Raw genomic sequence first — 16,727 nt, 5'->3', positions numbered from 1 at the left:
AATTACCCTCCCCCTCAAAAAATGGTTTTACGTAGTGTTTACAATATGTTTTATTACCATTATTAAAGGAAGACTAGGATGGAGGTCTAGATCAGTTCGTGAGCAGTTAAACTAATCTCTCCCATGCAGTGATGAGGACCTGGGCAGTGTTGTGGGAAAGGGGAAGGAAAAAAAGACATTCTGCATAGGCAGGTGATGGTACTCACCAACTAAGTGGATGGAAGGGGAGGAGGAGGAGAGAATGAATGAATGTTTACCTAATTGTATAGTCAAGACTTAGTGCATCTGTTTTCTGTGGGAAAGATGGAAAAAAGGGGAAATGCTGGGGACCAGGCTGTGAAATGTTACCCATCAGAGAGCGAGGGGAGCCTCCCCAGGGAGGGAAATGGGGGAGGAACTCTGGTGAAGAACAGTGTGTTTAGAAAGGTGAAGGGATTGTCAAGAAAAAGTGAGTGGCTAACAGTTTCACATGCCACCAGAAAGTCATGAATAAAGACAGTTTTTTTAAGGACTTTGAGAACTTTCAGTGTAATTTCAAAAGAAGGCAGGTTGGGGACGAAGACAGGCTCAAGAAGCTGTAACTATAGACAACTTCAGAATGCCGACAGTAACAGGGAGTAGGAAAATGAGGTAAAGGAAATGAAGTAAAAGATCATTTTAAGATGGGAATAAATACAAACTCTAGTGTTTAAAGACAGAAGAAAAAAAAGTAGCAGGAAAAGAAACATGGGGAGTACCAGGCTAAGGAAACATTCAGGATTGTAATGGTCTCTCAAACTAGGGGGCAAGAGGGGAAAAAGGAGAAATGTCAGCAAGTGGCATAACACATGTAAAGATGGATGAATAGAAATGTTTTTCATGTTTAATTGTAAATTTAAAATTTCAGTGTTTAATTGTAAGTTTAAAAAGAAACTAAATTCGTATTTTATAAAAAGTGCTGAATTTAGATGCCCGAATGGGTGTTTTCTTCTCCAAGACTGGTGTCTTGGAAAGATGTGTAGTCATTCTCTTACTTCTAGTGCTCACAAATAGCTTAGATCTCCTCTTTTGTAGTTCTCAATAGTGGCAAGTAATTTATTCACTGAGGATGAATTTAATTTTTAGTAATGGCCATATGTTATTCAGACATCTCTGATAAATGAAGTAGATTATCAGGCTGAGTGTTACTGTTTGGAATTTTTTTAAAAAGGACTTGTGCTTATCAAGGAATGAAGCTATTGTGTTTAGTAAATTGTGAAGGCAGTCCCAAAGGAGGCATTCCAAAATTGATTTGAAGGTGAAATAAGGGTAGACTTTTCCTGTGTAACTACATTTAAAGGTATTTACTTGAATAAAATACTTCTCTGCCTTTTGATAAAAGGAATCAGTTTCATTTCTTAGTAGTCACATCTTTTATAACTGATTAATCTATAGTTACACTGTTATCAAAAAACTCACAAATGGCCAGACTCTGAGAACAAAGATAATGTAAAATTCTTCATTTGAGGTTAATAAACAAAACAATATGTGATTAAGAAAGCAAAATTATTTATTATTAAAAACATGTGGATGTCTAAGTCTTAGGGGCAGGGTGGATTTATCTTGTTATAAGAAAGTCTTAACAAGGAAATGTTTTTGAGAAGATATGCCAGAACATTTTTCCCTGTATTAACTTAATTGTCTTTGTTAAACATACGAAATTGAATAGATTAAATTTGCTTTAAAGACATGTATTTTGCTTTAAAGACATGTACTTAATATTGGACAAGGTTTAAAAATTATTCTTTGGGTCATATTCTTCCAAGTAAAGGCTCTTGGATTTAAATTAAATATTTTCCCAAATGTATTACTTTTAGGTCGTCAGAAGTTTTTTTGTTTGTTTTTTGTTTAGTAAATTACACTCCAGTATGCTAAACTATGTCCAAAAGCAAAGAAAGATTGTACCTCCTATGGTATATTTTTTAGAGTACTCTGAATAGAAAAGTTCAGGTTAATAATAAAGTAGAAAAAAAACTGACCTGAAGTTTTTATTAATAGTAATGTTTCTTTTTTTAAGGTGTGAATAACAGTAATGAGTTATTTGACAGGTAAATATCTTAAGAATTAATTCATAATTTTACCTAAAGTTGGGTATAAATTAGGTGTTCTGGAAATTTTTTCGTATGTGTGTAAACTTCTACATTACGTATTATTTTGTGGATTAAAGGAGTGTAATTAATTCCCATTGGGACTGGGGTATTTTAAGAAACAAGGATAATTACATTGTATCCCCTATTGTTTTAGCATAGGTAATTAGAATACGGTGGCCTACATTTGCTGTATTTTCTTTTACGACCTATGTATTAAATTTCAATAGGCAGGAGAGGTGGAAGTTGTCCAAGGCCTTATATTTGCTTTTCTAAGGGTACGTATGAAGTTATCAATTATTGATGATTAGTCTTTTCCACTGAATATTATTGGAGTTAAAGCAATAGAAGGAAATTAGTCATATGTTTATAATGTTTACATCCATTTATGCTGTTGGAGGGCATAGTTTTACAAGTTCATTTTTGCTTCATGTAATTAAGTTGTAGATACTGATTTGTATTTCTTAAATTGCATCTGCGAATGAAGTGTTGAAATAGATCCATTCCAGATGAGTGAATTGACTGACATCGCAGACATCATCAATGACCTTATAACAAGAGACGGAGTTTCCAGTGAAGAGCTCGGCTTAACGGAACAACAGGCTAGGAGGATCTCCAGGTAATCACTGAGTAATTCATTTTTAACCTATTTAAAATGTTTATGGTTCAAGAATATTCAAAATTGATCATGTTTTAATGTGATCTTTAGGGCACAAATTCAAAGCTCAGAATGTTTTTTTCTTTGTAAATATATTTTGTGTTGTCTGTGGGTCATTCCTCCCCCTACTAAGCAATATATAGACTGGTTTATTTAACCAGTACCGCACATCTGTATCCTGTGAGCTTTCCCAAGGTCTCATCACTCTGAGTACAACATAAATTTAATCCTATTTCTTTTTAGAAGTAATTAATGATTTAGTTCATAGTACTTCACCCTAAATATGAGCCCCTAGAGTACATTTTAAATAGCTTTTCCTTGGAACATTAGGTTAAAGTGTTTTTCCTTGCAGCCTTTCTTGGGCCAAGAATAAAGGCTGTCTCTTCTACTGATGCTTCTTTGGGATACATACACCTCTTGGTTTATTGATTTACTGGGAGCTGGTCAAGTAGGCACCCTCTGCCTGGCACTTACCAAGAGCCCAGACTCTCAGAAGGAAAGCAGGTTTTCCGTGTAGGTCACATCATCTGTGTCCACGACCCATCTTCTAGTTAGAATGGTGTCTTCTTCACACACTGGGTGACGAGCCTGCCTTAAATCCCCATCTTACACTGCCTGTGTTCTTGAATTGTTCTCAGTAGTCCTTGTGTAGAAGCCAAAATGGGATTAGATGTACAAAAGATTTATTGGGAGACAAGCCTGTGAGGGGAAAAAATAAGTAGGGAGAGGCATCAGACCACAGTGCAAGTCTGACCCCTCTCTGTGAAGGAGAGAGGGCTGAGTATGTGATCTCAGGGTACAGTGTAGTTGAAGAAAGTTTCAGCTGGGTCTGTGGTGAGACATCAAGCCAAAGTCACGTCGGAGGAGTCCTGTGTCCTGCAGGACTGGGCAGCCGCAGCATCCCGCCCTGCTCGGTGGTTAGCTCCTGCTGGCCCCTGGGAAGCACAGCTCCGGCACGAATGTGAGTCCAGATCCAGAAGGGCAGCAGTTGAGAATCATCACTGCATTAAAGTTTTGGAGGTGATTGAGAGTCCAGAAATAGATTATAGGTGAAGAAATCCAAACCAGAACCTTTACAGACATTAATATTGAAGTGATGAGCAGAAAAGAAAGGAGCCATTGTACGAGGCTGCATCGTGTTTGAGAGTTAGGCAAAGACCCAGGTAAGAGAGAGTCTAAAGCAGAAAGGAGAAGCCAGTGGTACCAGATGTCATGGAGAAGTCCAGTAGGACGAAGACCGAAGAGGCTGTCGGTGACCTGAGATCGTTGTCAGTGGATTTCAGGGGACAGGTTGGAACAAGCTGACTAGAGATCTAAGTGTCTGACTTTTCGAGGTGGGGCAGACGCTTTCCAAATAAACAGTGTCTAGTTGTGATGCTTCTTACCTCCATAATAAATTTAAAATCAGTGATGCCCTGCTTGTTAAATTTCTCAGGATTCAGCATTCCTGTGGCAGACGTCCATGGAGAACTGAGAAGGAGAGAAGGGAGATACAAATCTGGATGAAAAGAAAACGAAAAGAGAGAATGGCAGAGTACTTAACTCAGCTGGCAGAAAAGAGAGGCCAGGAACACGATCCTTTCTGCCCCAGGAGCCGTCCAGTAAGTCTGCAATGTCAAGGGTGATGGACTTCTCACAGAGTATGTGGCAAGTGTTCAAGAAAAGAATTAACATAATTTGGATGCAATTTTTCGTTTGATAGATAGAAAAGTCAGCATTTTTCTTAAGTCCGGAAAAGTTAAGAAATTACCTTAATGAAATATAGCAGGGAATTCTACAAACTATGTTCTATTGAGCTTTCTTAAATATTTTTTCTCCCCTGGGCTAATTATGGCTCTAGCATTTTAACCAAATGAAGAGGCTGCAGGTTGGGTGACGGATTGGAGTTGTTCCCTTAATTTTCAGTCAAAGTCAGTGGCAGTTGAACAGCTGACTGTGTGTGTAGTAAAGCCATTTAACAATCAGTTCTCTATCCAGAAGTCATCACCGGAAGATCTTTTCAAGTATGATCCAGTCGTGAGGCCAGAGAACATGGTACTTGTGTGTGTGTGTGTGTTTCCACTGCCCTTTGAACTGTCAGCATTTATGTCCTGAGCCCTGGCTGTGGACAGCACCAGGGCTAAGTCAGAAGGGTTTTTCCTCAGAATATGAAACAAAGCAATGTTACTTTGATAATTCCACTACTATGAAAACCTTGTTTAGATTGCACTTTGATTAAAGTTTATCTTTTACTTTGTAATCTGATGTAAAATATAGTAGTACTTCATTTTTTTCAGCATCATTAGGTGATCACATTCTGTAAGTGAATTTTCCAGATAAGGTTGTCACATTTAAGCACCAAATGGTGCAAAAGTAGGTGAACTATTATTTACAGTGTATAATTTACTTACCGGTGTCTGGAAAGAGCACCCTGGTGTGATAATAACATTTTGTCACCAGCCCTGGGGACATGGCATTGACCTTCAGGACTGCTTAAGACCAGCATCTTACAGTGCGTCTGTGTATGTGTGTGTTCTTCCACCCTCCACTGTCAGCCAGGCAGATGCCCCAGATGGTTAGAATTGTGTCCAAATTTAGAATAAATGAACTCAGAGGACATTGGGATTGTTTTGTTGATAGACTTTGTGACTTTTCCTTCAATATCACAGATACTTGTTTCTTTATCTTTTAGCTTCTATTTAGGTAAAGCTTTGGAACTAGTGAGGAGTTAGTGTAATTAGAATTTTCACTTGCATTTCTGTCAGAAAACAAAAAGACCTTTAATTTATTATTGACTACTTCTATATAGGATCTTGAGAAAGTGAATCCACTTCTCTGTTTATGTTTTTATACACAGAATTGTGTGTGAAAGGACTTACCCTCATTAGTATTTTACTGGATAAGATGTGTATAGCTGATATTGGCCAGTTTGCCTTAAGTTTTGAAGAGTTTGCAAGTCTCAGTGAACACAGTGTAGTAGATTTCTGGTAAACATTTTAAAATATTAAAATAATGGTTTTAAATGTGTGACTCATCTCTGCTTTGTCAGCCAAGCTCTTGGTGAGATTAATTACAAGACTGAGTACAAAGTATACGTGTCTCCATCCTAAAGATGTTCCCATTTTCCATTTTAAGTGCAGCTTAATAAGGTTCTTTCCTTTTGATAAAATACATTAATTTAGCTACTAAGATAGATTTTGCATCCCATTTTTTAAGCTGGATTTTCACTTTAATTACATGATGCTTTAATTTAACGTTTTCATGTTTTGTGTTGGGGTAGGAAGCTTCATCACATATGACAGGGTCGTGTACTGTTTACTAAATAACAAAATTATGTTTTAACCTCCTGTTAAAATTGATGAGTAGAAGTTTCATGTTTTCCATGGATCATAATGGTTTAATTATTTGAACTGAAGAGTAATGAACTGACTGGTTATTTCTTGTGCAGTTTTACATGACTTCCAGGGAAATCAGGCTGAGACAAAAGATGAAGCATGAGAAAGACAAGTGAGTTTGGGAGTTGCCCTGAGTGTTCGCTCTCGCTTGCTCCCCTGAGGCCATAGATAATGCGTTAGGGATCCTCTTTTTCACACTAGTCCCTTTTTTGTTGATAAACAGAAAATTATGGGAGAAAACTGAAAGGGAAATAACTAGACTCCACTGGCCTTTTTAGAAATTTATTTTGAAATACTATTCCTTCAATTTTTTTTTTTAGTTTTTTGGGGGTTGGGGGGTGGTAATTAAGTTTATTTATTTTTAGAGGAGATACTGGGGATTGAACCCAGGACCTCATGCATGCTAAGCACACGCTCTACCACTTGAGCTATACTCTCCCCCTCCGTTCCATTTTTGTAACTTTTATTTCTGCTATTCCCCTCCTTCTCCCAGTCCAGATTTGTATGTGCATTTTGAAAATACCCCCGAGGCCATAACCACAGCTGCCCTTACTAACACCTCCTAATGGTTTTCAGAGATCTGAAATTTGAATTTGCATTGAAGAAAATAAATGCTAGGTGGTCTTTGAACATTATGTTCCCTCTAGAAATATGAACTGAAAGTGATTCTTGCATTAAATGTTGTTTAATTCTTCCTCTAAAGATTGCTACTCTCTGACCACTATAGTCGTCGAATCTCACAAGCATACAGTCTGATGAATGAACTTTTGTCTGAATCAGTACAACTTCCAGCAACTGCACAGAAACCATTGCCTAACAAACACAGAACTGCTCAGATTCCTGGAAGGCAGCGCTCCCCTTCTCCAGGAGGGTAAGACAGGTTTGGCATGTCATTTGGCAAGATAATGTCAAGTGTGATTAGCATGAAGTGCTTTTATGACCAAAGTCCAGTGTGTTTGCATCTACCCTGCTCTGAATTATGATCGTAAGGTGAATGAGAAAATGGCATCCTAATTATGAGACTTTTATTATTTTATAGAATCACCAAGGAGAAAGACAAAAATTGCATTAAATCTCTAATTACGATGTAACAAAACACTTCGTATACCTAATACATTTTGATATCCGTTCAATCTTGTTTTCTACTTTTCCGCAGTTTTTGTTCATAATGCCTTCTGTAATTTGCCTCCTAACTGCTCTCCCTGTTTCTCCACTGGCTCCACTCTTGCAGAAGCCGACAGCCCCCACCAGCTCACCACTTCCTCCTCCGCTCTCTCTTCTGACCCTGACTTGCTGATTCACTTGTAGATTCTGTTACGTGTTTCTTCTTTGATGACCTGCAGTAGGTTTGGATATGAGTTCAGTAGGCAAGAATTAATTAGACATAGAAGGCTAAAGAAGAGTACCCAGGCATAAAGTTTCTTATATATGTCAGACACACAAAATTGTATTTGTTGGTGATTCATAAAGTGGACATGAATTGGCAGTACATGTTGTTAAAAATTACCATCTTTGACAAAATAAATGATTAGGATTATAAACAAAATCATGTAACTTAAGAGCCTAGAGGAAATGCTACCCAACACAAATGCAGCTGTAATCAGAGCACTTTGTGTGTGTGTGTGATTTGGGATGTCCTCAAAATAGCAGAGACTTCCCTTGAATATTTTCTAGAATAATACAGGGTATTTAATATGTAAGTAACTGTCAAATGTATAGAGCATTTGAAATGGATAGAGAGATAAACACAACACTTTCTTTGGGGAAAAAACGAGTGAAGTTTGAGTTTCGAGGAGAGTTATACACTAACCACATCACTGAGGAACAGAGTAAGCAGGATCAAGTGAATATATTCGTCTGAGCTGGAGTTCGGGCTTTTTGAAATATTGTAGTTAGTCTTTGATAGAGATTCTGGGAATATAATAATTATATAATTTCTACTTTAGAGAGAATCGACATGGGCACAATTTTCCAGTCCATCAACCTGGAAAAGTCAGATGTATATCCACCAGACCAAGTTATACCCCAAAGGCAAGACCTTTCAGGCAGCCTCAAGGCTCACCCTGGCCACGTGGTAAGATTGAAGTATTTTATTGTCTTGTGTAATTTGGACGTATGCCTTCTTGTCTTCAGAGTTGTGTTTTCAATAGTAAAAGCTGTAAATCTTGGTGAAAATTTTAGTGAAAAGCAGTTCCCATTTCAACAGAATGCAAGGGATTGATAAAGACTTAGCCATACTGGAATTTTGTTCTTTTGAAATAAGAAGACCCTAGGAATCTTTTTAAACTAACAGCCTTTTTGCAATAGAACTTGAACAGTCAGTAAATTAGATGCGATTTATTTGGGAATCTCTTTCGTGTGTCTGGCTGAAGATGTAGGCGTTTTTACAAATCACGTTCTGATAGATTTCAGAATGGCTGTATCGCAGAAGAGGAATATGAGATACCGTGTTTTTACCCTTTCCCCCATGTGAAGTATAATATCTGTTATTTATTGCTAGCTTTCCTTTTTAAATTTTGCCATGTTTGAGTTTTGATTACTAAAGTAAAACATACACATTATATAAAATGATTACACGTTAAAAATACATAATCATAGCTAACCTTTTCCACAATGTGAAATGGTACATATGAGGATTATTTAAGAAAATTGAAACTTTTTTAACTTGGAATTTTTTTTACTATCCCTGATGAATTTTTGTGTTAAAAAAAAAAAATCCAGTGAGTATATACTGTGTTAAAGTTACCCAAGCAAACTAATAAATCAAGCTGTCTAGATTACAAAAAAAAGTATACATTTTTTAATATGTAGTATAAATGTATACAGCTAAAAATGTATAAAAACTAATGTGCCAGATCCTGTTTAAGCTCTTGAATTACAACCCTATGAGAAACACACTTTTATGTTCCCATTTTAAAGATGTGAAAGTCAAGGCAGAGAAAGTTGAAATAACTGCCTAAGATCAGACAGTGAGGAAGTGGTAGAGTCAGGATTTAAACCCAGTCTTGGTCTAGAATTTATGCACCTAGAACCTGCACTTTAGTATGCTGTCTTAATTTAGAAAATTGAAGTTTCCATAAATTCTAATCCTTTTGATAAAATTTAATAGTTTGGTTAACTCTTGCTTTTCATTGACAAATTAAATAATAAAGCTACTGCTCTTTTTTTTTTAACTGGAATTTAAAAATAATAACCATGATTTTTTTTAGTTTTTAATTTTATTTTATATCTGATACCTTTACCAAAATTAAAGAAATACCCCAAATTGGCAAGGGTTTTAAACTTGAACCATGTTTTTTTTTTTTTAACTTTATTTATGTATTTTACAATATATTTTTTAAATTGAAGTATAGTTGATGTACAATACTATATGTTACAAGTATACAATATGGTGATTCACAATTTTTAAAGGTTATACTATAGTTAGTATAAAATATTGGCCATATCCCCCATGTTGTACAGTACATCCTTGTAGCTTATTTTATACCTGATAGTTTATAGCTCTTAATCCTTCACCTCATCTTGCCCCTCCCCCTTTGAACCATGGTTTCTTAATATCAGATGAAAATGTCTTGGATTATGTGGAAGTATGTCTTTCTCTTGGACCTGCCCCCAGTGTCAGGCCTGTGTTGTTACCTTGCACTTGACTGGGCTGAGGCCTTGGCCCTCCTTTGGTCCCCTCGCTGGCCCTTGATGGACTCTGCTTGATGCCGTGCTGCTGCTCCAGGGCCCCCACCCCACGTAGATCAGTCCAGACCCTCTCCTTCTGCCTTCTTAGCCTCCTTTCCCTGTATAGTCAGGATAATCCGTGACTCTTGCAGGCTTATTTTCACATGCTGTGTGCTCCCATTCCTGCGTTGAAATTCTGCCTTGTACCTTGAACCTACCTCCATGTCTTGGAAGACTTCCCTAATTTTAATTGTTTAGTTCTTCCAACCTGATATAATGAATTTTAACGTCCATATTTTTGTTTTTTAAGTGGCTTGTACTTAACTCGCATGGTGGTTGTGAATATTAGAGACAAATGGTAGCACTGGTAGCTAAAGTAGCTATTTTTTTTGTCCTCTGAACACTCAGTCATGTTTCTCCCCCTCGTGAGGCACTAATGTAACAGGTCGTCTGTTGTGGTTACTTATAAACTTAGTATGTCCCATGACACACTAAATTTTTTGAGGGTAGCAACACTCTCTTCTTCATCTTGTATTACCCCTTCACATTGAACAAATGAAATAACTGAATAATTGCATAAATGGGGAGAAAAAGGCTATTTAGCTTTTTTACCTAAAAATAGCTATTGATGAACTAATTTTTGTTCAAGAATATTAATGGGCAGGTTTTGTAGTATTTATACTATGTCACAGAACACCATGTGCCTAGCTGTTATCCGAGCTGACCCCCCGCCACTTCGCTTCCCTGGACCTTTAAGGCAAAGGTAGGAGAGGAAACTTGAGGGACTTGTGAACATGCTGGCTTCTCTGACCATCCAGATAGTGCCTATGTGTGGCTTCCACCACATCCAGAACCCAGCCATTTCCCTGGCAACATTCAGCGGCTTCAGGTCTCCAGTATTGTAGGGCAGTGGGAGAAACCCGGGTTCTTCCCAGTCGGTGATACAGATAACCCAAGCCCACGAGGGCGAGTTCAGTCATTGCATAGATGGGAAGTGAGGATCCATCAGTGTTTAAAAAAAATCACTGCAGTTCTTCCATAAAAGAATTTACCTGAAAATACTTGTGAGTTTGACTATATGTTACTATCTTTTGTAAAGAAGTATGCAGTTTTGGCTAATTTCTTCAGCACTGCATGCAAACTGTTATACCCAAGGGTCCTTTTTCTTTCTTCCTTTCTTCCTTCCTTCCTTCCTTCCTTCCTTTCTTCCTTCCTCCCTCCCTCTCTCTCTCTCTCTCTTTCTCTCTCTTTCTTCCTTCCTTCCTTTCTTTCTTTCTTTCTTTCTTTCTTTCTTTCTTTCTTTCTTTCTTTCTTTCTTTCTTTCTTTCTCTTTCTTTCTTTCTTTCTTTCTCTTTCTTGCTTGCTTGCTTGCTTGCTTGCTTGCTTGCTTGTTTTGTGTTTAATTCTATCAAAAATAATATAAAGACCATGTAATAAGTATCTGAGAAGGATTGGAGGCATAAATAACAGATCTCGACTTTGGAATCGTCCACGCCTAGGTTCACGTCCCAGCTCTGCTGCTTACTTTGTACCCTCAGATATGTTTTTAAAACCTACCTCCTAGAGTTGTTGAGGATTATAAGTAACACATTTTGCATAACATAAACAGTAGATGATGGCAACCAATCCTGGAATTTAAGAAGCCTAATTTGGTCATTCTCCTGGCATTTCGTCTGGGTTCGTGTTCCTGGCTTTTCCCATTGCCAGAGATGTTGTCAAGGCACATTTGCCATCTGAAAAAGGACTGTGGTTGTGCTATAAGGATTTCAAGTCTGAAGTAGACTTTTCCTTCGTCTGCACCTTTGTTTTGTTTCTTTGGTTCAAATCAACCACCATTTACTGGCCCCTACTAATCAGAAGATTTCTGTCCTCAAAGAACTTATAACACGAAACATGAGAAATCGTGCCTGCATACGGAAGGTTAAAGAGGTGTGTGTGTCTTTATAGGAACTGCTACGTTTACTGTACAGAAAAAAGCTGGGGGAGCCAAAATGGCAGTGAGGAATGCTGTGCGGTCTCCAGTTACCTCCCCGAAAGGTAAGAGGCAAAGAAAGAACAGAAGGTGCTTGGACTTAATACTAAATTTTTAAAAATCATAAATCACTCTTAGAAATGTCAATTACGGATTTCAGCACAAAGAGCGTGGCCGGGTGGTGGACCCCATGGTTGTGACCTTAGCTCCTTCCCGAGTACATGTTTTTATGTCCAGCCCTGAGCTAAATAATAAATAAGCCCGTCGCCAGCAGCCAGCCCACTGTTCACTTACAGGTGTGAAGACTATCCAAAGGGCGCTCTGAGTACTACTCTCCGTTTACCCCAAAGGACAGAGAGTTAACATATTAGCTCAGGTTCTAAGTATTGATTCTTTCTCTCATCTTAGGTAAATCACATAACCTCTCTAAGCCTCACTTTCCTACTTTGCAAAATGGAGATAATAACATTTTCCCCGTAGGATTTTCATTAAGAGTATTCATTCTGCAACAGTCCACTAAGATCCTGCTGCGCACCAGGCACTGTTAGTCAGGAACAGCACAGACGGTAGCGCAAAGATAAGGTATGGGAGACCTGGAAGGTCTCTCAGAGAAAGTGTTATTGGAGTGAAATTCTGAATGGTGAAAAGGGGTTGTCACGTAAAGATAAGAACAGTTCCAAGTGGAGAGACGAGCGAGGACAGAGCCCTGCTACAGAAACCGTCTCGGTGCGACAGAAAAGGTCACTGTGGGAAAGTGGCCAGGGATGTGGTGTAGGGGCAGGCTGGACCCTCTCAGCTAAGGGTCCAGGGGGCTCCCTTGGAGTGAATTAGGGAGAGCATATAATTTACGTTTTAGAACGTGTGGGAGAAAAGAACAGAAGGCAGTAGGCAAGCACAGAGGTATTGCTCAGACTCGGGTTATCACAGTAGAAACAGCGGGGAGTCATTAGATTTGGAATATATTTGAAGATGGACCAAATTAAGACTTGCTATTGGATAGGTTTTAGGATGCATAAGAAAGAAGGATAAAGGACGATTGGATTTTAACCTGAGCATTTCCTGGGATGCGGAAAACTATTGGAGGAAATGGTTCGGGGTAGAAATTAACAGTTTGGATTTTGGACATGTTAATATTGGAATGTTTATTGCACATTCAAGTAAAGACGTCAGGAAGGCTGTTTGCACTATGACGCTAGAGATACAGGTTGTCAGCATGTATATTTTCAGCAGTGGAACTAGATGAGATCAGTGAGGGAGAGTATTTGTGTAAGAGGACCAAGGACCAGGCCCTGGGGCACTGGTAATTGAAGGGGATGAACGTAGGTGCAGCGCACAGCCCACAGTAAGTGCCAGAATGTGCGCTGTCATTGGTTTCAGGGGTGCCTGTTTCTTGGAGGATCATTAGTTCTAAGCGCATGAGGTTGGTAGAGCGGTAACAGGCCAGGCGGCCCAAACTCACCGCTCTGTTCCCTCCTCTTGCCCTCTTCAGGGGCCACATGCCTGCTCATTGGGACCTGTGTTCACTCCCACCATGTAAACTGCATGCATACACCCAGCTTGGGTGTTTCTTTAAGTCACCCGGTGAGGGCAGAACGTGCTGCAGCAAGGGCTTTGGAACATGAAGTGTGTTGGGTGGGGCTCCTCCAGGGCCTTATGCAGGGAAGCGCTGCTGGTTGATGGGTCTGCTAGGCTGCCTAAGGGCACGATTTGGGATCAGTGTTTCTTTTCAGCAAATACTGATATTCAGCCGGGAGGAAGGGGGCCATCGTGCGTTGTCAGTGCACTTGCCCTGACGCCTCTGCCGAAGGCCGATCGTAGGCAGGAAGCCTGAGTGGGGATCCCTAGAACACCACTCCTTGGAAGCTTCCACAGGAGACTTTCTGTAAGAGGCAAGGAAGGCCCAGCTCTCCAGGTTCGCCTAACTTCGAGGCTGGAACTTCACCGTGGTTCCATTTTTTCCTGTGGACTCTGTTCCCCGGACTCCCTTGTCTTAGAGGTTGCCATTGCTTTTAAAATCAGAAGAGGTGGCCAGAATCCAGTCTCCTTCTCTCACACTGACAGGACAGGAATTGCTAGAGCCCTAAGGTCAACCGTACCCAGACCGTGAGATTCAAATGCTAGGTAAGATGTGGCTGCCTTGGGTTTGATGGTAAAAGTCACAGAGAAGAACAAACTCCGTCAGTGCATTGATCCCAACGTATGCTTTGCTCTTTCCCCTTGAAAGGCTCTAAGGCTCCATGTCGCAGTCTGCAGTGCACGAACAGTAGCAGAAGTGCTGGGCTTGTGCCTCAGCTCGGGCAGGTGTGCGTGGAGTGCGAGAGGGAGGAGACGGTGGTGAGCCCCTGGACAGTGCCTGCAGACGTCCGCGCCATTCTGCATGGGAGCCACAGTTCCCTTCTGCAGGTAAGCACTGGTCCAGATTTCAGGTTGCCTGGTGATTCCTTGTGGTCTTCAGGGCTTTTTGTTTATTTTTTGTTTCTCTCATGGGATGTAGAAAATTCAAGGCAGTGTGAAGTGGTGATTCAGAGTGTCTGCACTTCGGCTTAGTGCTCCAGCATTTACTTTTCAAAATTTTTCCTCGACTGTGTATTTTCTTTTTAACTTAAAAAAGAAAAAACTCAAAAAACAAAACACAAAATGTAAGATCAGATAATTGCACTATAGGTATAAAAATCCATTCTGTCCGCCCTCCAAGCCTGATGCCAGCATCTCGTGTCCGATGATGTCCCTGCAGCCACATGTGCTGGGCGGCCACAGCCCTGGGGTTCCCTGCATGTTTCCTTCACCATTTGGTGGATGCGCAACTCTAGAATCTTTGAAAAACTTAGTTCATGTTCCATTTATTTTTTCTCAGGCTAGGACCACCTTTTACTGTCTTTCTCAATTTGCTAGGACTTGTCACCAACTGAAGAAAAGCCAGAGCCTCCTTTCGGGGTGGGTGGCACGGACAGCTTCTCTGAGAGCACCGGCAGCATCCTCGGCAAGCTGGACTGGGATGCCGTTGAGGACATGGTGGCCGGCGTGGAGGACGAGAGCCTGTCTGTCCACTGGGCCCTGGACCTGTAAGACCTGAATGTCACTCTGCTTCTGCACAAAGGCCAGCAGTTCAGTGATGTGGTTCTGAAAGACCTGTGGGTTTAAGGGAGAGACGCAAGGAAGGAAGCCATGTGGATTTACCTCCTGCAGGCATAGTTTTACTTGGGTTAGACATTTCAAGAGGCAAAATAAACTTTTCTCAGTAATTTTGCCTTTGGGGGAAAGGGTTAACTATAGATGTATTATATGTTTTGGCATTTGGCTTCTTTTCTTTATGTATAATTTTCTAAGTGATGAGATAAACAGAACCTTTCAAGTTTGTATACTATTTAAGCTACTTTCAATAAAAATCTTCTATCTTGCCACCTCCTTTACTCTATACCCTGAGTTTTCAGAAACAACCTTGTGTGTGTAAACCTAATAGGAAAAAAAATTCTCCTTTCACTGAGGTGAAGAAAATTGCAGTCTTACCTGAGACGCTCAAAAATGAACTCCATTTTAAAACATATCCTAAAATTGTGTAGGGCTTGGCCTAGGAGTCAAAAGGAACCAACGACCTCCCACCAATCCTAAACTTTTAAACAAGCCAAGGTTCATGTGGGCCGGATCTTCTGTCCTCTGCCCTGTAGCCTGAAAAGCCTTGGAGGAAGAAAAAGTGATGGATGCTTTGAGTAGGAAAGAAAGAGACTATGACTCTTGACTCTAGAGGGTTCATGTTAACTTTATAAAAACCTGTGGTGCCAAGACCTGGGTGGTTCTGGTACTGCACCCAAACAGTGGTGTCACTTGGAGATCATTTTTCTGAGAAGAGACTAACAAACTTCACGTCTTTGTCAATTTTTAGTGTAGTAATCAAAGAGTACTATTATCTGAAAAGGCTATTAAACATTCCTTTCCTTCCAACTACATGTCTGTGTGACGCCAGATTTTTTTCATTCACTTCAGCCAGAACAACATACTGCCATAGCTGAGTGCAGAAGCTGGTATGAGAATTCAGCTGTCGTCTATTAGGCCAACCGCTAAAGAGATTTGTAAAACTACAAAACAGTGCCACTCGTCTCACTAAATTTTGTTTTGAAAATAGTTATTTTTATTAAAATGTGTTATACGCGAACATTCAATGGGTCATTGTAACTTAAACATTTTTTTCTCAGTTTTAATTTCTGACATAAATATCGACAGATGCGCCCACATAAACAAACCCTGCTTGGGCCCCTCCGCGGGATCTGAGTATGAAAGGAAGACGCCGTCGGAGAACCGCTGCCCTGCGGACAGTGGCGGGTCTTAGCTTAGACGGCGCGGTCAGCGCCGTGCCGGGTGCGCTCGGCTCCTCACTCTACTGCACAAGTAAGTTGGTTTATAATAGTATAGTTCCTTTTTACCTGCCTACACCTGTTCTGACTTAAACGTTCAGTTGGCTTTGAAGGAAATGCTCTCCAGTGCACTCTCATTTCTTCCTGTAGATCCAAAATTCTATCTAACATTGCCCTTCAGCTTGAAGATCATCAGCATTTCTTGTGGTGCAGATCAGATCGTCTGGCAGTTAATTCTCTCAGGTTTCATGGACTGATCTGTGTCTGACTTTACTTCACCCTCATTTTTGAAGGGTATATATTTCGCAGCATTTATTCTGGGGCAAGGTCTTTCCATTTTAGCTGGATGCCTGGAGTGTAATGAGCTGTTAGCAAGATCTCTGCACTCTACCTCTGCTCAACCTGTCATCTCTCAGCCGGGTAGTGACTGTTCTCTGGAAAGGCACCATGGACTCTTGTGCTGAAATGAATATGAGCAACTCAGCTCTTGTCCAAGGACTCACGGGAGTGCCACCCCTCCACCCCAGCCCTGACTTCTGGGGATCCTCTCTGTACAGCTTCCTTGTCTTTGTTGTCCTGCCTTGCAGATTCCAGCTTCTG

General features: G+C 40.1%; 1 protein-coding gene across 8 annotated transcripts in view; it reads left to right on the top strand.

The window, feature by feature from the left end:
* CPLANE1 (ciliogenesis and planar polarity effector complex subunit 1) overlaps nucleotides 1–15,193 on the top strand; it is a 94,993-nt gene extending 79,800 nt beyond the window's left edge. For 7 of the 8 annotated variants that reach the window (XM_010977584.3, XM_031444124.2, XM_031444117.2 and 4 more), the window contains 9 exons: nucleotides 2,036–2,066; nucleotides 2,593–2,724; nucleotides 4,199–4,364; nucleotides 6,191–6,249; nucleotides 6,841–7,008; nucleotides 8,084–8,211; nucleotides 11,754–11,843; nucleotides 14,003–14,181; nucleotides 14,671–15,193. In XM_010977584.3, the coding sequence (XP_010975886.3) occupies nucleotides 2,036–2,066; nucleotides 2,593–2,724; nucleotides 4,199–4,364; nucleotides 6,191–6,249; nucleotides 6,841–7,008; nucleotides 8,084–8,211; nucleotides 11,754–11,843; nucleotides 14,003–14,181; nucleotides 14,671–14,844 (1,127 nt within the window). In that variant the 3' untranslated portion in view covers nucleotides 14,845–15,193. Of the gene's footprint in view, nucleotides 1–2,035; nucleotides 2,067–2,592; nucleotides 2,725–4,198; nucleotides 4,365–6,190; nucleotides 6,250–6,840; nucleotides 7,009–8,083; nucleotides 8,212–11,753; nucleotides 11,844–14,002; nucleotides 14,182–14,670 lie in introns of those variants that run through there. The other variant, XM_064480143.1, reaches the window with a different exon arrangement.
* Nucleotides 15,194–16,727: the final 1,534 nt, after the last annotated feature.

Source organism: Camelus dromedarius, chromosome 3 (genome assembly GCF_036321535.1).
Source record: "Camelus dromedarius isolate mCamDro1 chromosome 3, mCamDro1.pat, whole genome shotgun sequence".
Classification (NCBI taxonomy): domain Eukaryota; kingdom Metazoa; phylum Chordata; class Mammalia; order Artiodactyla; family Camelidae; genus Camelus; species Camelus dromedarius.
This window is presented reverse-complemented; position numbering and strand designations above follow the sequence as displayed.